We start from the raw sequence: 22,763 nt of genomic DNA, 5'->3' as shown, positions 1-22,763 counted from the left end.
TGACCATGGCCCATCCAGGCAGCTGCTTGTTGGCTTGGAGCTTTTCTTACCAGGAGTATTTCCGTCCTGACTGACTTACAGTGAGATGCCTTGATGGAGCTCAGAGCCAAGTAGTACATGGAGCTGTGCCATAGAGAGGGATAAGAATAGTGAGCGAAGGAGTTTGATGTGTTTCATTCCTAGTCAGCTGATTATACAAGGCTTGATATGGGCTACATGTACAGATTGAGGTGAAAAATAACAGCTAAAGAAAAGTGGCCATGACCTAGATTTAAGTGTGTGTGTGTGTGTGTGTGTGTGTGTTGTGTGTGTATATGTATATGTGTATGTGTGGTGTGTGTGTGTGTATATATATATATGTGTGTGTATGTGTGTGTGTTTGTGTATGTGTGTTTACACGTCTGTGTGTGTGTGTGTGTGTGTGTGTGTGTGTGTGTGTGTTGTGTATGGTATTTATAGGTCATGAAGCTACAAAAGGGGTCAGAAGAGAGAATAAAGAAAATGTGATGGAGGGAGAAGAGAGGGAAATGGAACATGTGACATGAAAGCAGAAGATGGAGCTATTAGGGGAGAGGAGAGGAACCAGCTCTGGGGAAGGGGTACCAGCATAAATGTTCCTGTTTACATACGGAGTTGTGAAATAATTATATGAATATTTCAGTATATGTGCCCTTAATGTTCACATTTCATATTTAGTATGTATTTACTACTTATGTTGTATTTATGTATAATAAGTCCCCTTACCAGGGGGATAAGGGCAGGTTAAACAGAGAATAAGCACACATATGAAATACCATGATGACAGGGCCTGGAGAGATGGCTCAGTGGTTAAGAGCACTGGCTGCTCTTCCGGGGGACCTAAGTTCAGTTCCCAGCACCCACATGGTAGCTCACAACTGAAGCTTTGGAACAGAGACCAGAAGTGATAATGTCACCTGTTCACTGCTGGACTCAGGCTCCACAGATGGGCTTGGAGATCAGATCTTCCCTTTGTTGTGGTGGTGGTACGGAGCAACTTAGGGCATTGGCCTTTAATTTACACCTAAAGGCCTTTGTTTCTAAAGCACATTTAGGTTTCCAGTGGTCCGGACATTTTAGCAGAGCTGATTGGCCTAATTCTGTTCTGACAGTCCTATCCTGAGAGTTCCACACATCCACGCATTTTTCCACTCTGAGACTCTCCAATTGTATTCAAATTTAAGGAACTTACCTCAGTCAGAGATCTGTCCCCTCCATACGATCCTGTTCTTCACATCTACAGCGGTCTCATGTGGAGTCCCCTACAGGATCACGTTTTTGAGCTCTGATCCTCAGCAGGTGGCACTTTTTCTAGGATGTGGAGCTTCACTGGAGGAAGTGGGTCACTAGGAGCAGGCCTTGATGTTCATAGCCTGGACTCACTTCCTGTTCCCTCTCTTTCTCCACATCAGTTGCCTCACTCACACACAGTGCAGGCGGCCATGCCTTCCCAACCATGATGGACTGTATCTCTGCATAAGCCATGAGCCAGAACTAAGCCCTCCCCCTCAGTGTCCCATGTCAGTCATCTGCTCACAGCACAAGCGACTAATGCGAAATTTTCCTGTAAAGCCGATCTTGCGGAATCCCACCGAGTGACCTCTCACCCGTGCCCAGGTGAGACGTGCATTGTGCCGTGACTGTCACATTATGTTTTCCAGGTTTTGACATTCTAACTCCACTATAACATCAACTAATGTCATTGAGGATGCCAGCCTCAGTTCTGCACGGGCATTAGCTAGTGTAGGGAGTGCTTGCAGGGCCATCCCTGGCTCCTCTAGGAAGGGCAGTGCACACAGGGCAGCTCGCTGCTCAGTCATAGTCCACTGCTGTACCGACCTTACAACCATTGCTTATCTCTTTCAGACTCTCAGTCTTGGATCTCACTCACAGGCACAGAAAGAAACTCTGTGGTGCTTAAGATTTGAAATGTATATTGAGGGTGTGTTACCAGCTTGCCAGGAATTTCTGAGTCTTGCTGTGAGATGAAACATAATCCGTTCCTAGCCCAGCTGCAGTGTTTTGACACCTGTGCGCTTGTTAGCTCTGGCCTGAAACGTAGGTTCTTAGATCTATGGCTAGTTCAGAGGTTTAAGTCTAGAGCCATAGTCCCAGGGAAGCCCAATATCTCGGATGCCCACTTCTTATCTGGGTCAGGAGTGGCAGCACCAGCATACCTCCTAGCACCTTCCTGCTCCTGGAGACTGAGTTCCACATCTTCCTGTATGTGTCCTGCTCCAAAGTAGACATGTTAGGATAAGACCTAGTCCAGGGGTCTGGCGTGTTTATCCTGCAGCCTGTGGGTTACTTGTACTTCAGGATAGCTGTGAATATGACCTAACACAGAATCATAAATTTTCTTATTTAAATATGAGTTTCATTCATGCATCCGTTTTTAACTTTGTGGGTGGTGATGACCTGTTGCAGTGTCTAAGGCTTATGCATGCCTTTGAACAAAGGCCAGGAGACAGCCTCCAAACTGAGTCACATTACTGAACTCCTCCCTTAGAGCACAGCTATTCTGTGGAAAATGCATCCTAGAGCACAGGTTTTCTGTGGAACCCTGTGTTCTAGAGCACAGCTTTTCTGTGGAACCCTGTGTTCTAGAGCACAGCTATTCTGTGGAACCATGTGTCCTAGAGCACAGCTATTCTGTGGAACCATGTGTTCTAGAGTGCAGCTTTTCTGTGGAACCATGTGTTCTAGAGCACAGCTATTCTGTGGAACCATGTGTTCTAGAGTGCAGCTTTTCTGTGGAACCATGTGTTCTAGAGCAGAGCTATTCTGTAGAAAATGTGTCCACATCTGACAGTTCATCTGGGGAAGGAAACTAGACTGATTTCTCCAAAACTGACAACAGAATTATTGTGAATTTCAAAATTTACATTTGCCTACAATGAGTTGTAAAACTCAAAGATTTTTCTAACATATTAGATTTTTTTGTTTTGATTGACTGTATTAGAGAAATTATCCCATTGTGTTTCTATTCTGACTATGTGAAAATTTCCGAATTTTGTTTTTGAAGCAGCATTAAGAAATAGAAGTCCAAAATCCACAAGGAAAAATAGTATTCGATGGCACCATTAATAGGAAGGTTATGTGGCTTTTGTGTGCCTTGTGATGATTCTAGTATCTACTGCATTTTATTTTATGAATTAGTTTACCTTTTTTTGGTACTTGGGATTATATCTCGGACCACTCCCTCACCAGGAGTGTAATCTACCACTGAGCTACATCTTCAGCATAACTTTTCCCTGCTTAAAAAAAGATTGTTTGTTTGTATGTATGTGTGTGTGCCCAAACACACACATATATGCACAGCACATGTGTATGTAGAGAGTGAAAGTCACCTTGTGAAAGTCAGTTCTTTCCATCTACCAGGTGGGTGCCAGGGACTGAACTCAGGTTGTCAGGTGGCAGCAAGCTCCTTTACGCTATGAGCCATATCTCAGGCCCGAACATTTTAAGTCAAGGAGATGACTGAAGACTGGATGCTTTCAGGATGATGACAAGGGTCTGATCTGTACTGTGTGAGTCTGGCTGGCCAAGCACAACTGAAGGGCTCACAGTTTGCCCAAAGGTGAAAACGGAGATAGAAACGAACATAGTAGGATTGACAGGACCCATTCATTTGGAGGATTTCAGGTCTGTTACTACAGTGTTTCACAGCTTCATGCAGTGATGGGCTAGTGCTGTGTACAGCCACTCGGCTTTGAGAATTACAGGGAGAATGACTGCCAGAGGCTTGTCCGATAGGTCCTCAGGAGACACTTTTGACCTGAAGTGAAGCATCATTCCAGTAATTAAGGATCTTTCCATTCAGTTGTTGAAGGAACCATGGAGATGAGATAATGTTGTTTTTCTTATACCTTTTCCATAATTGATCCTGATTGCCCTATAAAATAGTGAGTGCGACAGGAATATGAGGTTGTTTCTTTTTAGGGTCCCTAATTAGCCATCCACCTAGGCACCATTTGACAACCAAGGTAAGAGTAGTTGGTGTGAAAATGTAGAAGAGAGCCTGAGAGTTCCCATGCTCAGGTCAGCATGCAACAACTTCTGTCAACTCTCTGAGAATGTGTGATTTTATTGGCTAAGGGTAGCTGGCAAGGGGATAAATATGTAGCCTACCCAGGTCCTCATTTTATCAACCTTTAGCATCAGAATGCTACCAGCTGTAAATATTTTATAGCTGCGATCCATATGTGCATATGTATAGGATTTAAAATGTGATGGAAGGTTGGTTGATGGGTGCATGTTAGAAACAAGGGTCACATCTCTGGTGAGGAGATTTCTGTGCTTGTGACTGGTGATTAGAAATACAGGTGCTGTGAAAACAGGCACAGCTAACTCTCAGGATACTCACTATGCACTGAGAGAACACTGTTCCTGAGTCAAAGCTCACAAAACTATAGAAAAGTTAGTTCAATGCAGGAAGAGCTAGAACTATGAGAGAGGGGACATTTGATGTTGTGACTGAACTTATGGGGGTGTTAAAGCAGAGTAGTGTCCATTGGATATTATTTCTCTTTGAGTGGATCTCACCTGCCATGCTCACTTCATCTTCCTTCTCATTGGTCACATAGTTAGATGGCAGCCTGACCGTAAGAACAGCCTTGCTAAATAAGAAAGAGGCATTATGTCCCTTACCCCAGGTCCTGTTTATTGTGAGCGTGCTTCTGATGAGGTCTCTGAGCCAGGCTATGTCAAGAAAGAGTTCCCAGCTCTATTTTATGCTCACTGAGAGCCCCCCTCCCAGAGAAAGGGGAGAAAAAGACAGATAGGGGGCTGGTGACTGCAACATCTGCCCTAGAAACCTGCCTAGATTCCAGTGGATTCAAGTTCATGTGAATCTACTGGGAAAGGGCCACCTCTCAGGAGGTGATGCCAGTCTTATCAAAAGCTGTTGTTTGATAGTGTAGATAACTTCCATTAAAGACATGTGGAACAGAAAAAGAAACAAATTAACACTTCAGAAAACTTAAAAATTCAAATACATTCTAAGTTGGAAAAAAGTGAAACACTCACAAATTCATGTGCACAGACATACACACAAGCATGCCCATGCACATATATACAAGTGCATGCAGACAGACACACAGACCAATACTAGCACATACACTGCCCTCCCCCCACAGAGACACATAGAAAGGCACACAAGCACAGACACAAACACACATGCAGACCCATGAGCACACACATGCACATACTTCATCCATGTGACTTCCCAGCATTAGCGGAGTTTGCTCCTTAGCAGGAAATAAATCTACTGAATTTTTCTCCAGTGACATCATCTCTTCACCGTCAGGCCCACTTCCTGCCTTAACCACATTCAGGCCCATTGGCAAGAGACTCCAGTGTTTCCATGATATCCGATAGCCCTAACTTTAGTCATTGCTTTCAAGGCAGGAGAATGTAGAATACGGTGTCAAGAAAAATAACTCTCCCCATATGGAAAATGAGAAATTAATTGTTTGAAAATGAGCTGTTTCTAAATGCTTTGGAGAAATTCAAGGCATTTGAACAAATCAATAGTGACTTTGCAAGCTATTTTGTAAAAAGAGGAACACTCAGGTTTTTTAAATGACAGCCTTTTTTATAAGGAGCTGAAAATTAAGGAAAAGAGGTATTTCTTCATTTACAAGTGTCTGAGGATTTCTGGGTAATTTAAAATGTGAGTGCTCATGCTATTTCTGTGTGTGTGGCCCAGGGAAAGTACTCTGTTCCATCACAGAGCCGGCACGGTGTTTTCAGATGAGGTCATTTACAGTGCAGAGCTTCCAGCACTTTCCTGAGTCCTCCGGGGCTGTTGTGTGAATGCTCCCTTTGTTTCAGTCCGCAGTTTGGATATGCATTCTATACCATGCATGAAGCTGTCTGGGATGCGTTTTGTGCTGGTATTATTTCCCTGGTCATGTCTAATTTCACACCAGCACAGCCTGCCTGTCTGCTGGATGGATTGCAATCATTGCCCCACATTGAAATGAAATAATAGAGTGATACATTGAAGTCAAGTTGGGGGGAGGTCAAGAAAGCTGGCTCAGTCATGACGGCTGATAAAGAATGAAATCCCCAGGTGTGGAGGAAGAGGAGAACTTTGCACTGGGATGACTGCAGGCAGTGCGTGCTCTGTGCCCGTCTCCTGAGGGATGCACAAGTCCTCCTTCCAGACCACAAGTCCTTAGGGCTTCCTATGTCACGCTTCTGACCGTGGGTGGACAGCCCAGATTCTCTTGGGACGCGCCTTTTAAATTCATGAAGTAAGACATAATTCCACAAACAATATAAGCCAAAGCAACTTTATTGACTAGATCCTAGGAGTGGAAACTGTCTTCACAACATTATAAATAAACAGAAGTTCAACAGAAACAAGCCTTTTAAAGCCGTGATCTGACATTAGTTGAAATGAACACTAGAGTTCTAAAGTCAAGCAGGGAGTAATATTTCCAAGTGTCTGCTGCCTTTACAAACAAACCCACGTCTTCACTTGATGGGAAGACACCTTTTTTCCTTTTACACTGGTGAGGGGAATGGTAAGCTTGCATTAGAGCTTACTAAAATAAAGGCAGTTTTGCTCATCTCAAATTCAGGTCCTCCCAGTGCGTACCAGAAGTATGCACTGATTCTATCTGGTGGGGAGAGCTGTCAAGAATATAGACCTCACAGATTTTTATAGAATAAATGAGAACAGTTGGAGATTTTTAGGAGGAAAGATGATTTTTTAATTTTACCTATATCATGGGTATGCAAATACTTATATATGCATATGCGCACACATTTATGCATATTATATGATGTATATATGCATATATATGTGAATATGTATGCATACATTTGTATGCTTCTAAGTATACATTTATGTGTTATATGTATGTGTGTATATAAGTATATATATGTGTGTGTGTGTGTGTGTGTGTGTGTGTGTGTGTCAACATAAAGGTTGTACTTCTCCAATATGAAACTGGAGCATTCCACACTGATATGATGTCACAGGGGGAAAAGATCCCACATCTGACCTCATGTGACCTGCCATATCCAATAAGCAGGAGCCCTGAAGATAGAGTAAAATCACAGCTACAAAGGCTGTATGTATGAGATGTGTATGAAACATGGATGAGCATCTTATTATATTCAGTTTCTCTCAATATATAACCTCTCATATCTGTGAATATATTCTGAAATCTAAGAAAATCTGAAACCCAAGAGCCCTAAGCTTTCTGGACAAGGGTATTCTTCATGTATGCATGTGCATGTGTGTGTGTGTAAATATGCATATGTGTGTGCACTCATGTGTGAGCATGCATGCATCAGTGTGTGCATATGTGTATGTCTACATACATGCATGAGTATGTGTGCATGTGTGTGTGAGCACATGTGTGCCTGTGTATATGCATGCATATGTATATGTGCAGAGTGTGCATTTGTGGGTGCATGCACACATGAACATGAGTGTGCTTACACACATACATGCATACATACACATACATGCATATGCTTATACATGAGTGCTCATACATAAGCACACTCATGTTCATGTGCATACATACACACACATGCATATGCTTATACATGAGTGCTCATACATAAGCACACTCATGTTCATGTGTGCACGCACACACAAATGCACACTCTGCACATACATATGTATGCATATACACAGGCAAACATGTGCTCACATACACATGCACACATACTCATGTGCTTATGTATGAACACTCATGTATAGGTATATGCATGTGTGTGTATGTATGCATGTATGTGTACTTTATTAATTGTAAATTACAAATGGGAAATAAGTTGTATGTTGTTCCACATTCTCGTGGTTGCCAATTTGAAGCTGTTGACTGGAAGTTGAAGTCTACCCTCCTCACACTTAGTACCTTGTGCCCTGATAAAATAAAGCAAACATTTCAGAGTGGCTCTTCTACTGAATGCTGGTCTGACCATTGGGTAATTTAAAACTCAAGTCAGCGACATCACTTCTTTGATCAGAATTCTCCGTGGAACCCTCACTGCTTAGAGACAAGTCAAAATGTTTGCTTACACTGGAGACCTTCGTGCTCTGATCCCCAGCTGCCCATTCGATCATATTTCCTGTGATCTCCCCTTACATCCCCTTGCTATACAGCAAGGTGGCCTTTTTCTTCAGGGAATTCATCAGAACATTTTTTGCAAAGGTTCTTCTGTCTTCCTAAGGTAAAAGAGGCTTCCTCCTCACTCTCCAGATGTTATCCCTTGGACTAGGTCTTTCTGACTGATGAACCTGTCATACAGTATCTTTCAAAGATGCTTTGTAGCTGATAAGCATTTAAGTGCTAATTATGCACAAAATATTGATAAGTAGAAATATTAAAACAATACTCTATCCTTTTAGAGAGCCTCTTGCTTAATTAAGTAAATAAAAATGTACTCATCAATACAAAAATAATGACAGACAGGCTGCTGGTGATTTGTATATTATGATACTCAGCAATTATTCAGTATATGTGTATACTGCATGTTCTATGATAGGGGCAGGTCTGCCAACATGGTTTTGCCTTTATAGTCTAGCAAGGGAGAATCACAGTAAGCTAATAATTAAACAAATAGTGAATCTCAATTCATAAAAATTGTTGAGAAATGAAAATGACAAAGAGAAACACCCAGTGTAATCTTGAAGAAAACAGATTTTAGATTATTCTGAAGTGTGAATGGGAATTAGGAGAGCAGAGAGAGTACAGTGTTTCAGTCAGGAGCCGTGTGGAGGGCCATGATGACTTCAAGACGGGGAGCAGAATATGTCTACATGTGATAGTGGAGCATGAAACAGTTGTGGGTTGAGATAGGAACTGAGACTTGTGCTGTTGAAGCACTTTAAACACAAGTGTGATAAGATCTTGTTATAAATGACACTGACTGTGGAGAGTGAACCCAAAGGAATTGTCCAGACCAGGTGAGAAATAACAGCCACACTACTGTTAGAGGAACTGGAAGGTAGGTGGCTTCTGCATGACCCTGAGACCAGGTGGACATGCAGCAATCTGGAAATGAGTATTATAGTGTGGAAATCAAAGACTAGTCCAGTGTTTGGGGCATGGGGAAACAAATGAATAAAGACAATGGCAAAGTATAGATTTGTAAATAATGGGTTAATTTAAGATGTAAGATCTAGCTAGCAAAAAGCCTGAGCCAATAGGCCATACAGTTCATAGTTAATTTAAGCGTCCGTGTGTTCATTTGGGTCTGAGCGGCTGCAGGACCTTGAGGACGTAGGAGCCGGATGGACACAGGAAAACTTTCAGTTACAAAGACATCTTAGTTTGCCACCAGAAAGTGGAAGCCTGGGGATAGATCACAGATTAGCATGCCCATGTCAAGTAGCCTGTGGCTTCCTCTCACATCACAGATTGGTTTACTGATGGAAGACATGTACAAGCAAATGAGTAAAGGGTTTTTCTGATATTTTAGTGTTGTTGTGGAGAGTGTGTGGGGAAATTATTTTGCACATGACATGGCGAAGCTGGCAAGTTTTGAGCCTTTGAACTGCAGTTTGTAGCTGGTGAATTACTACCAGCATTACACTTCAGAAGGCTAATCTGATGGCGGTGTGGAGAGACCCAACCCACCTAACCCAGAAATGGAGGGACATTTTGGAATCTCTACATTTTTTAATGCCTAAGACATTAAAGAGTGTCAGTACTGTGAGCCGGAGTGGTGGCTCATTAGTGACAAATAGAAAGCCCGAAGGGGCAGTCAGAACTGCTAGGACTGATTTTATCTGTGTGTGTGTGTGCAATGTGTGTGTGCTCCTTTCTCTCTCTCTCTCTCTCTCTCTCTCTCTCTCTCTCTCTCTCTCTCTCTCTCGTGTGTGTGTGTGAGAGTGTGTGTATGTGTTCCTCTCTCTTCTCTGTGTGTGTGTGTGTGTGTATGTTTCTCTTTCTCTCTTTCTCTCTCTCTCTCTCTCTCTCTCTCTCTCTCTCTCACTCTCTCTCTCTCTAGTGTATGTGTGTGTGTGGTATGTGAGTGTGTGTATGTGTTCCTTTCTCTCTCTCTCTCTCTCTCTCTCTCTCTCTCTCTCGTGTGTGTGTGTGTGTGTGTGTGTGTGTGTGTGTGGGGTGTGTATGTGTTCCTTTCTCTCTCTCTGTCTCGCGTGTGTGTGTGGTGTGTGTATGTTTCTCTCTCTCTCTCTCTCTCTCTCTCTCTCTCTCTCTCTCTCTCTCTCTCTGTGTGTGTGTGTGTGTGTGTGTGTGTGTGTGTGTGTGTGTGTGTGTGTGTGTGTGTGTGTATGTGTTTCTCTCTCTCTCTCTCTCTCTCTCTCTCTCTCTCTCTCTCTCTCTCCTCTGTGTGTGTGTGTGTGTATGGTGTGTGTATGTGTTTCTCTCTCTCTCTCTCTCTCTCTCTCTCTCTCTCTCTCTCTCTCTCTCTCTCTCTCTCTCTCTCTCCTGTGTGTGTGTGTATGTGCATTTTAGCGGCAGACACATCCTGTTTATGTGTCAGTGTCTGGTGAGTTCTGTTTGGCAGGTTTTATATCAGGTGCTGGGATAAAGTTCAGAATCTATCCTGTTCCTCTCAAAACGTACAGTCTGAAAGGAAAGTCAGTTGACTGAAAAAAACTTGCAGGTATAATGTGGATTTTCTTCCACTGAAAGTAAACAGGAAGGGTTACATTTTGCATGACACTTGACCCGAGGCCAGCATTTAGCTGAGAAAGAGATGTGTGGGTGGCAGAGAGGACTGTTGGAGAGCAGCCTGCAGTGAGGGGCAGCAAGCAGAGAATGCAGGGGTGGGAACAGACCCAGCACGACTAGAAGAGAGATGGGAGGCAGGGTGGTAGGGAAAAATCTACTAGTGGGAGGGCCAGGCTCCTCCAAGCTGTGGAAACCTTTTTCTGGAAAGGTTTAATTTTGTACCATATGCACTAGGGAGTCACTGAAGATTTTAAGCATGAGAAACAACCAGATTTGCCCTTTGAAAACCTCCCTCTGATTAGAATAGAAATAAGAGATTAATACACAACACAATGGAGAAAGTCAGAAGAAGGAAGAAGCAAATTGTAATTTCTATAAACAGAAAACATTTGTTTAAATTAAACAAATTAAATTAATTAAAGTTTAATTTTTCCTGTGTATATGCTAGCTTATTATGGTGATAACAGGCGTGATAGTATCAATACTATATTTATAATATATATATATATATATATATATATATATATACTATCAATACTATATTTAATCCTTATTATGGATTTTGTAAATAGCTGGGAGTTTAGACATGTACTTGGAAAGGATATTATTGTTGAAAATAAGCTTTAACGTGGGACTTACAATAGTACTCTTCTGTTGCTAGAGTTTTCCTGCCTGGCCCACAGTCAGGGCAAATCTCTCTCACCTGCCAGTCCCACAGCCATCAGACCCGACCAAATAAACACAGAGACTTATATTAGTTACAAACTGTATGGCCGTGGCAGGCTTCTTGCTAACTGTTCTTACAGCTTAAATTAATCCATTTCTATTAATCTATACCTTGCCACGTGGCTTGTGGCTTACCGGTACTTTACATCTTCCTTATCCTGATGGCGGCTGGCAGTGTCTCTCTCACTCAGCCTTCCACTTCCCAGCTCTATTCTCCTCCTTGTTCCGCCTACACTTCCTGCCTAGCCAATGGCCAATCAGTGATTTATTTATTGACCAATCAGCAACACATTTGACATACAGACCATCTCACAGCACTCTTCATGCTGTCTCCTTTAATCCTCAACACAAATGTTGGAGCCTCGTTTAAAAAAAGGTTAAATATATTAACTATCTGTTCTTGGCCCTGTCTAGTTGATTGATGGGCACAGGTGGTATGCCTCCAAAATATTCTGCAATTCATTGAAATTAAAAAATTAAGGAACACACATGGAACAACACAGCCCTTGTTCAGTGCGTTTGGGACTCTACCTACCTCACTAATATGTGTTGGCTTCCAGAGCACAGCCACAGAAGAGCTGTGAGCTCCTGAAGGTGTACTTCTGCTTTTACTAATTTGAGACGGGTGCTGAGAAGAAACTTTTACAAAAGCAGTGGGATTACTGACTGTGAACTCAAAATTTGTTACCAATATTTATAAATGACTGCTTCTTAGAGCATACATAGTACTTGTGGGAAATGAGAAATTTAATATCTATTCTTAAGGGAATTTTATAGCCCACTTTCCAGGGTCACATCATCCTCATAGCACCTCAGAGGCGGCCACTCCCATCTTTATGTATTCTCCTCGGCCTCTGCAAGGCCTTCAGGAGCTTGTGACCTTGGCTGAGAATATAGTTTTCTAAATACTTGCTGGGCATAAAGACCTTTTGTTTTCTTCCTGGTCAGCATTTCCAGTTGCTCCATGTCTTGTCCTCATTTCTCGATGCCCAGCTTGCTCAAGTTTGTCAGGTGACTCACTTTCTGGAATGCACTGGCCTCTTGTTCAGCTCTGTAAGTGGCTGATCATCAGTGAGATGTTCCCGCACCGATGTGCCATCAGCCTTTCCCCAGAGTTAGGTCTAGAACGTTAAAGACCCCTGAGAGCTGGCTTTAGACCACGGCTTGTGCTTCCATTGTAATCACACTTTTGTGTGATCTGAGTCTTGACTCCTCAGCAAGGGTGGAGGGTGGAAAGAACCTTGGTCACATCTCTTCTTCTTTCACTCCTCACCAGGGAGAGTTACAGCTACCACCGAACTGTGGTTTGCTAAGGACAGGGTGAGCTGAATTCGATTAAATGTCTACTGAGTTTTTTAAAGAAGCTACTTCAACGAACCGGATTTTAAAGTTCAGGGGTAAACTTCCAGACCTTTTAAGAAGCTGCTCTCTTGATCCATACATAAGCAGTGGGAAGAGAGAACAGAAGGTTTTCACAGATAGCTCTTGTGTAAGGAGTCCCATGTGAGTGCATGATGTATAAACATTGAAAGAGCAGGGTGTGGTGGTGCACACCTTTAGTTCCAACACCTGGGAGACAGAGCCAGGCAGATCTCTGTAAGTTCGAGGCTGGCTTAGTCTACATAGTACATTCCAGAACAGCTAAGCCTACAGAATAAAGAGACCCTGTTTCAAAAAAAATCAAATGAACAGAAATTGAAAGAATGTATTCATTGCCAAAGTATATAAAATTGTTTTTCTTTGATTATTATTATCAGATCTGTCTATCTATCTATATCTACATATCTATATCTATTTTTCTCCTGCTGCATTCAAACAAACAAAAGAAAACAAAAAGCAACTGTGTTTTTCTCCTTTGAAAAGTATCTGTTGCTTCTTAAGCGACTGAATAACATAAAACATGTTATAGAAGTCATTTTTTCCAGCTTTACTGAGGTGTCATTGGCAAAAATTGCACATATTTGTGACTTTCAATATACAGCACAGATGTGTGTACACACTGAATTTTAAAATCAGTGTAGTTAACATAAGCATCACATTACTTTCTGTACGAGAACATGGCAGATCCTTTCTCTCAGTGGTTTTCAAATGTGTAGCCCGTTTCTGAGCACCTTGGCTTATCAACTGTTTCTTGTACTTAGTGTTCATTAAGCCATGTCTCCCATTCTCACTTCCCCTGAAGCCACCAGGGCCCTGTTTTCTACTTTCTGCTTGAAGAGTTTGGCTGTTACAGATTCCAAATGTTAGAGATGTTTTTGGGTTAAATTAAAATTCTGGTGTAAGCTCATCAGGCTGGTATATCTGTTACCACCCATGATTCTTCATTAACATATTTTCACCAGCACACAAGATCACTAGAGTCCACTCATCTGGTAGCACATTCTACTCATGAATGTTGACAGTATTTATTTAATGACAGGTGTCCATCAACATGGCACCATACAGAATAGTCTCACTGACCTTAGAATCCTAAGATTCTCACATACCCACTGTTCCAAATTTTTAAAAAATAAATTTTATGATGTACATGCATGTATCTATGTAAGTGTATACACACATGTGTCTGTATGAATGTGTGCACATATGTATGTTTGGGTACTCGAGGGCAGAAGAGGTCATCAGATCACCCGGAGCTAGAGAAAGAGACAGTTAGGAGCTGCCTGGTGTCTTCATGATTCATCAGCAAGTGTTAACCAGAGAGCCATCTCTCTAGCCTCCCAAATCTTTTCACTGTCTCTCTGACCTTGCCTGTTACAGACTGTTATGTAGCTGAGTCAGTTGGCATGTGTCTTTTCAGCACTTCTGATTGGCATCTCTTACTTACGAATAGACTTTAAATGTCTCTCTATGCTTCTCCATGGCTTATTTCTGCTAATCACTGATTAATATTTTGTTGTCTAGCCTTTCCTACCTCAACTCCTGAAGCCGTCTTGGTTGCTTCCTTGTTAGTAATTATGAATGAGCGTCCGTAACTCCTGGGCAGGGTTCCAGCAGACAGAGGTTGCTAACTTACCAATACTCTTTTATTGCCCGGGTCTCTTTTAAGCCTGGAGCTTGGCTCTCTAGATTTGATCTTCATTGTCTATCACTTTATGTAATAACAGAGATTTGTTCCAAGTAACTGTAAAGGTCTATGTGTAGCCAGGCAGTGGTGGCGCACGCCTTTAATCCCAGCACTCAGGAGGCAGAGGCAGGCGGATCTCCATGAGTTCGAGGCCAGCCTGGGCTACTGAGTGAGTTCCAGGAAAGGCTCCAAAGCTACACAGAGAAACCCTGTCTCAATTAAAAAAAAAAAAAGGTCTATGTGTATATTTAACTCTAATTTTTAATATTTTATTACTTCTTTAGTAATTTTCTTACAATGCGTTTTGATCATATTCACCCCAACCCCTCCCATTTTGCTCCTCACAGATCCACCACCACTTGCCTACCCTCCAACTCTGTGACTTTTATTTCTTAAATGCATAACTCTTGGATTCCCATTTGTGTTGTCCATATACTGCTTCTGGCTGTGGGACCTTACACTGGAGTGTGGCGGACCTTTTAGGCAATTATCCTCACGATTTCAAAGGATGAAAGCTATGGCAAGCCTATACTGTCAGAAACCTCTGCATTTTCTTCTCGTTGAGTATTTTTGTGATATCACAACATGATGGCCACCACAGAATTTGCATCAAAAGCCAGATCTCAATCATGTGCAATTTATCTTAGAGAAGAAGTGGAGGGTCATTTAGAATTCCAGCTTGATGCTTTCCGTTTCTTCTGTATTCAGTCAATGTTGAAGTACAAGGCCCTATTACCAAGTTTTAAGAAGAATGTAATGACAAAAATGATTAATTTTTCTGTTTAAAATTTAATATAGTGCCAGGCAGTGGTGGCGCACGCCTTTAATCCCAGCACTCGGGAGGCAGAGGCAGGCGGATCTCTGTGAGTTCGAGGCCAGCCTGGGCTACCAAGTGAGTCCCAGGAAAGGCACAAAGCTACACAGAGAAACCCTGTATTGAAAAAAAAATTAATATAATTTTTATCTTAAAGAGCATATTTCATCCTTTTAAAAACGGTGGTTTTTTATGTTTATTTATTATTTATATATATGTTCCTGTGTGAGTTTCTGTGCACCAAATATATGCAGTGCTCATGAAGGCCGGAAGAAGGCATTGGAGTCCCTGGAATTGGAGTTACAGGTGTCTATGAGCTGTCTGATGTGGGTGCTAGGAACCAAACCTGGGTCCTCTGCAAGAGCAATAAGTTCTCTTCATCTCTGAGCATCTCTCCAGTCTGTTCCATTTATTTCTTTATTGTATGTATATAAGTGTGGGTGTGCATGCATCACTGCACATGTGTGAAGGTCAGAGAACAACTTTCAGGAGCTTTTTTTTTTCATCCATCATGTGGGACTTGGGGATCATCACAATTGGATGCCAGTGTCCTTCCCAGCTGAACCATCTTTCCAGCTCTCATTTTTATCCTGTCTAAAGTGGCGTGGTTTTGAATTTACACACCTTGATACTCCAAATGTCAGCAAAAAATTTTTACTGGGAGAGATTACTTTTCAATAAAGTATACAGGGAATCAGAGAGCAACAGGGTGCAAATGGAAACGTTATTTCCACTGTGGAAAAAGTGACTTCATTGCCCATATATTCCAACAGCACACTCCACATACCTTTTGGAAAAGAAACAATATTACTTCTTGGCCAGTACCACATCATCTTCTGCTTTATATCTGAAATGTCTACTTGATGTAATTAAAAATAGGAGTCTGCCTTAAGCTTTTTTGAATTAAAAAAAACTTGTTTGAACTGCCAGAACTAAAATTTCAGTTAACAATGTAAAGGAAATTGAAGATAGCATAGTTCTTTTAATTTACCTAGTTCTTTTGATTTACTTTACTTAATAAGTGGAATAGGTAATGGATAATACCTAATTCTTCTTCAACCTTACTTGGCCCAAATTTGGGAAATACCACATGCTGAAATACCCTGGATTTAAAGCAAATTTGAGCTATCATGGAATAGTTGAAGCTTGTGGATGTGATTTAGTTTGAACTGTGTACAAGCTCAACTTTTTCATCCAGAAGATGGAGATGCCATAACTGTTAATTACTTAACTCAAGGTGTTTAGCATTTTAGTAGAGAGATCCATATGTAAACATGTATTATGTGCCTCCCCTATGATGGACACTATAGACTCTGGGTTACTCCTTCTTAATGCCATCATGTGTCAGGGGTGGAGCCAGTATCTCCTGTGCGTGACCACTGTGGGCGTCAGAGACATTCAGTGTCACAGAGTAGTCACTGCTGCCCCTTTGAAGCTTAAGCACCCTGACGCTATTAACAATTCCGTTTTTATGCTGAGTGTTCATCCCTCAAGTGAAATCTTTAACCTGTACCATTCAGTATCTTTATTACACATGGGAAAAACCGTTAGAAAAGGGTTAGGAGGCATGGAGATATGACCTCTCTTTTGAGGGAAAGCAGACAAGTAGTCAGATACATTTTATGGAGCATCAGCTAAAGCTTTGATTTCTCGCCTGATCTGCTATTCAGTATGATGACCGTTATCCACATGTGCCTGTTAGAATCTGTCAATCAAACTGTAAAAAGGAATTGGTTCCCTAGCCATACTCACCACACTCAAAATCCTACTTCATCACCAAGTCCCTTCTTCAAAGGTAATTATTATCCAATTTGATGCATATTCTTCTTGACATATTTGTATTTTTATTTTATAAATATACAAGTTGTAATGTTTTTATATGAACTTTAACATTATGTCTAGGTCATCTGTGCATACCTATATACATCATAGAATGAAGTCATAGTACATACATGTAAATACATAGAACATACCTAAGAGTATGTTCTGATCACATTTATGCCTAAGTACATGTATGTTTTATTCCTTTTACATGATCATATGAAATCTATTGTATTTATATACTATGTTACTCCACCAACTCTCTCCTGATATATTTTTATTTCTATTTTTCCTATTTAGTCAATGTTGAATAGTATATATTCTTAGAACTAAACTGCTGGATTTAAAGACGCACATTTTGATTTTATGCTTAAAATACTAATTGATGTTCATAAATAGTTTATAAAGGAAACATTATACTGTGAGAGGTATGATTGTTTTTGAGACTCCTATGTGGAGGCATTTCTTTGAAAACCATTGCTGATACCTGAACTAGATCAGTTAACAAGATGTTACTATGTGGCAGAAAAGCAACAAATGCTAGGAAGGTTGCAGGGGTGGGGATTGGGGGTGTGGGAGGGAGTGGGTGTGGGGAGGGGCGAGAGGGGGTGGGGGGTGGGGTGAGGGGTGGGGGGCGAGAGGGAGTGAGGGAGAAGAACCAGCATACCGTGTCGGTGCTAAATGTACATCAGTCCAATTGCTATGGAAATCAGTAAGGAAATTCCTCACAAAACTAAAAATTGGACATGATCCAGTTAAAACAGTCCTGGGCATGTGCTGGAAGGAGTCAGTCAGCCTCACACGCAGATGGCCATATGCCCTTGCTTATCATATTATCATTCATAATAGCCAAGCTAGGGATTCAGCTTAGGTGTCCACCAAGGGCATGAAGGAGTGATTAAAGAAAATGTGATATATGCCACACACTGGAGAATTAGACATAGAGAAGAATGGATTATGTCCTTTGCAGGGAAGTGGGTGGAGTTGGAGATCAGCATATTCAGCAAAAGAAGCCGGATTCAGAAGGACACATATTGCATGTGTAGTGTCCAGGTTTTAAAGAAAATGTGAAAGTAGAAGAGGCGTTAGGGATGAGAGAGCAAACTCGGGAAGGGGGAACCGGGTGACGCCCAAAGTGAATTCGGTCAAATACGTTGTATGCGTGAAGACGTCACCGTATAACCTGACGTTTTGTACAATCAACATACACCAATGAAAAGAAAAAAGAGTGATTACCACATAGGGAGCCCCATGGATAACATCTATTAATATATGCATATATAATTTAACGTAACACTAGTGCCTAAAACATGCACACTTGTTTATTCATGTAAAAATGTCAGTGGTTGTATTCTGTGTCAACTTTAATCTTCAGTGGAAAGATGTGCCTCTCAGATAGCAGGCCCTTCCAGGCTACAGCAACAGACATTTTTTATGACATAGCCATAGAACCTCTGGGTGTGAAGAACTGTGGAACTTCACCAACTCGATCAGGCCACTGTTTCATGTTGCTATACTGCCCTGTAAATGAACGAAGCAACCCACTGCACATTGCTTATTCTGTGAATAGAGAACATGCCTGTCTCCGAGTCTAAATGACAAATTATTCTCCCTGGATCTTCGTGCTCTTTCAGCAAGGTCCCAAGTGACACATCTGCCAAATGTGTGACTTGGGTTCTAACATCACATGAATTCCTTGGCTTTGCGTAGTGTTTGGAAACTAGTTCTGCTCTGTAAGAGAAAAAGCCTGTAGCACTTGCTGAAGGGCCAAGCAGCGGTTCTCGGCTGTGATTTCTGGGGAAAATGTTAGCAGGATTGTCTCTTTGCTTCACAAACATTAATATCCTAAGCATTTCCTTTTAAGTCAAAAGTGATGTGACATAGAATGTAAACAGTACCTTTGAAGGTAAAAATGGGAGTTCAGACATGAATTATTTCTATATGGTCATGCTACATTGTTTGTCTAAAAGAAAGGAGCCTGGAAGGATTTCTACAGATCGTTATCATGTTATCATTAAAGACTTTAAATATATCTTCTTGATACCAGTGTGGAGAGAGGTGAGGTAGAGATTTCTTCTGCTGCCTGTTGGTTTCAGCTCATGCACACTTTCTGTGTTTTGTGAACTTGATGCTGTATCTGCATGCATCATAGCATACATTCTTTGCATTTGTAGTATACATTATACACACTTTGTGAAGAAAACTGATAGATTATTTAGTTGAAACAAAACCCAAAATTAATCTCAGAAGAAAAAGAAAAATCAGTCTGCATTAGGGAAAGGCCTCCTGTGCATTTACAGTGAGTGTTCCTGAGATGAGGGTGTGTGGGAGCTGCATAGCCTTCCTGTCTCCTGAGTTTTCATAATATTACCTTTTTTCTTTGTTTTTCACAAACATGTTTATCAGCGTGAGATAAATTCCAACACATTTTGTTGAAAGCGTAAGTACATTTTTAATGTGTCTGCGATGACTTTGCCCAGCATCCCACCAGACTGAGGTTTCTTTTTTTCCAGACTCTTCCACTGAAGAAGATTCCCTGCAAAGCCAGCGCACCCTCGGGCTCCTTCTTTGCCCGAGACAACACAGCCAATTTCTTATCCTGGTGCCGAGACTTGGGGGTGGACGAAACATGCCTTTTTGAATCTGAAGGCCTTGGTATGTATGTCTCTCCAGACTTCAGTGGGTGGGGTACTCTCACTGCCTTTTCTCCTAGTGTGTCCACCTACAGATTTTGTGTGCTGTTATTTTTCAGATTATTTTAAAGAATTGGGAGTAAATTGAAACCTTGCAGTTGTAACTTTAACAAGTCGAGGTAGAAAATGCGCCTGCCATCTTACTCTTGGTCGCCTGGCTGACAAAATACAGGAGCAGGAATGGCAGTGCTTTTCGAAGCCAGGGCTGAGTGCTATCAAAGCAAGCTGAGTGTTTGCGCTCCACCAACGGAGAACTCGAGTGTTGCCGCCCCTGTGAAGGGTGAAAACTTCAGTTCTTCCTTTGTTGGGACTGCAGTTCACTAGTCTATGTATTTAACTGTTTTTAGGGTTGAAAATCAGGTGTGCATGGGGCTATTGAAGTAGCTGCAGAAGACAGACACCTCGGTGAACACCTTCCCGGATTGCTGTTTCCTGGCGTTTTTTCTTCTATTCAATTTTGGCAATTCCATTTCCAGACCACACAATGAGATTTGTAGTTTCTTGGAAGGAAACATGCAATATATTGAACTAGTGAGTGTTTCCATACTGCCTAACACTCTGGGATTAAATGTCCAAGCTTGCTGCAGAAGTCCCCCTACAATGTAATTCTAACGTGAAGAATATTGGAACTAAATCACTCTCTCAGTGAAATGGAGCAAAGTCAAGAATAGAGACTTCTAATAGAAAAAAAGAAAATCTTTGGTTTCTGTCTAGGGCTCTAAAAATCAATTTTCAAAAATCATACAATACCAAATATTACCATTAAGTAAGCCAAGCATCCTTTGGAGAATGCGTACTTAAACAGTTAAAAGAGCCTTTGTCCCTGAGCCTTGGATAGCAGTATTTCTCTGCTAAACCAGCAAACTCATGGTTACAGTGGGGACTTGACATTTCATAGGCTACGGCCATTGTACCTGTTCTGAGATAAGGGGATAAAATGTGAGAAAGGGCCGTTAAATGTCTGAGAATTTCCTCAGCAGAGAAGAGACCAATGTCAGTTCAGTGTGGGAGGGTATTCTACATTTACAAGAAAATGGACGAATCAGAATAGTTACACAGTAGTGTGGCACATACACAAGTGTGTCCCTGAAGGCTCACTGAGCACGTGAGCATTGATTATTGTTGGTGACAGGTGTGAGCTTCTGCTGACGACATCTCCACTTCAGCCCAGTTCAGTGTTCCAGATAGATTTTAGCTTTTAGGCATGTCAGGTTATGTAGTGGAGAATTATAGGAAGGAAATGAAGAAAAGTGATTTGAAAACAAACATAATGTCTAGCAATGCCTCTCTGTAGAGCTACAGTCAAGTGTTAGTCAGGAAGAGGGCATCATATGTTTCTCATGAGTATGGAGACAGTTAACATCATGTTTTAAATTATGAGGTGACCCCCTAAATTGGCAAAGAATGGCCACACAGGAGAAACTGCTTTAGATCTGCATTAATTTATGCATTGTTTCTTGTACAGGTTTTCATTAAAGATGCATTTTTTCACTTATCAGTAAAAAAAAAAAAAAAAAAAAAAAAAAAAAAAACCAGAAAAAGAAAAACCCAAATGGGTTACAAATATCTCTGCATATTACTGTGGCCTTGATTGGTTTCCTCTGAGTCGGCATCATTTTGCTGCCTAGACTAATAGAACTTTCGGTGGAATCCAGCAGGAGTCAACGTGGTACCAGATTCCTCCTGAAAGTACCACTGCAATTCGTGTTTGTAGTGTATCTTTGTGCTTGAAAAACCCAACTTCAGTCATAAATAATACAATTTATCCTGAAAGTGTAGGCACTAAAGAAATTGATTTTGTGAGCTTGGTGTGTAACTGTCTAGTTACGTAAGAAAAATTAGACAGCCTGCATCTCCCTTTTTACAAAACCGTGTGGCACTATGCAAAGAGAGTTTGTGATAATTTACATATAAAGAAATATTACATATTCTGTTACTTAAACATTTGATTTTGATTATCTTTTGTACCTTAGCTTATGACTTCAAATTAAAAGGTATTTAAATGTCCAAGTAGATTCACTAAATCCAAGTTTCAAGCCTTTTAAAATTTAAAAATTATTTTTAAGATCAGTACCAAACTGAGTCAGATAATCAGGCTTTCTGTTTTGCTGCTCAATTAAAAAGACATTTGAAATTTCTGGGGCTCAGAGCGAGTATAAGGAGATGTGTCATAGGCCCAGGGGACTCAGTAAAAAAGGGTCAGTATCATAGCATTGATTTAGGATTAGCTGGAGAAAGGAAACAGCTGGGCCCGTGGATATTAATGACAATAAAGAGGAAGGACAAAGAGAAATCTCATTTCCTGGAGGGGCCTTTCTCCCGGGGTGTTTTTATTGTTGTTGTTATTCACTGTTGAGGACGCAGCAGCAGAGCCGTGCTGCCGGCCTTGGCCTTGGCCTTTTCCACAATAGTGCTGTGTGCTCCGCTTGAAGTCTTTCATGCTTCACTTTTGAAAGGGAATTTAGGGCAAGGTTTTTTCTTTTTCCTTTTTTTGCCCTACCTCAAGATTTCGTTTCAGCGGTGCACGATGAAGAACATCCTTTGTGCCCCAGTGTTTTGAAGACAAAGCAAAATGCAAAGATGCCCTGATGAAGGGAGAATGTGTCCGAGTGACTGATAAACTAGATCGCGGGGGCAGTGGCGGCGCTGCCAGTGTGAAGAGGCTTCTGTTCATGCTGCTCAGAGGTCTGAGCCTGCAGAGAGAAACCTTCCTTATCTTGGTGGCAGCCCGTAACTGCTCCATGCAGCGGCAGTGCGGTGTGCAGTTATTTGTCAGAGTTTTCCACTGTTCCTGGCTGACTCAGTCTGTTATCATTCCACGACAGCAAATGTCAAGAAATCTCCCTGGGTGTGTGGCGGGGGCACGTGGGGGGAAACAGGGAGAGCAGCAGCCGCCAGTTCCCGAGGTCGCTCATGTTGATTTCGTTTCTGGTTCTTGGACAACAACATTGTATGCATCA

At 41.5% G+C, this 22,763-nt stretch overlaps 1 protein-coding gene across 9 annotated transcripts in view; it reads left to right on the top strand.

Annotated features, from left to right (window-relative positions):
- The window catches only part of Gas2 (growth arrest specific 2), a 144,593-nt gene that overhangs the window by 53,716 nt on the left and 68,114 nt on the right, over positions 1-22,763 (top strand). For all 9 annotated transcript variants that reach the window (XM_052760560.1, XM_052760564.1, XM_052760566.1 and 6 more), the window contains one exon: positions 19,624-19,765. In XM_052760560.1, coding sequence (XP_052616520.1) covers positions 19,624-19,765 — 142 coding nt within the window. The remainder of the gene's footprint in view (positions 1-19,623; positions 19,766-22,763) is intronic.

Source organism: Peromyscus californicus, unplaced genomic scaffold (assembly GCF_007827085.1).
Source record: "Peromyscus californicus insignis strain IS unplaced genomic scaffold, ASM782708v3 Scaffold_4__1_contigs__length_199733344, whole genome shotgun sequence".
Taxonomy (NCBI): domain Eukaryota; kingdom Metazoa; phylum Chordata; class Mammalia; order Rodentia; family Cricetidae; genus Peromyscus; species Peromyscus californicus.
The sequence above is the reverse complement of the archived record's forward strand: the minus strand, read 5'-3'. Positions and strand labels throughout refer to the sequence as shown.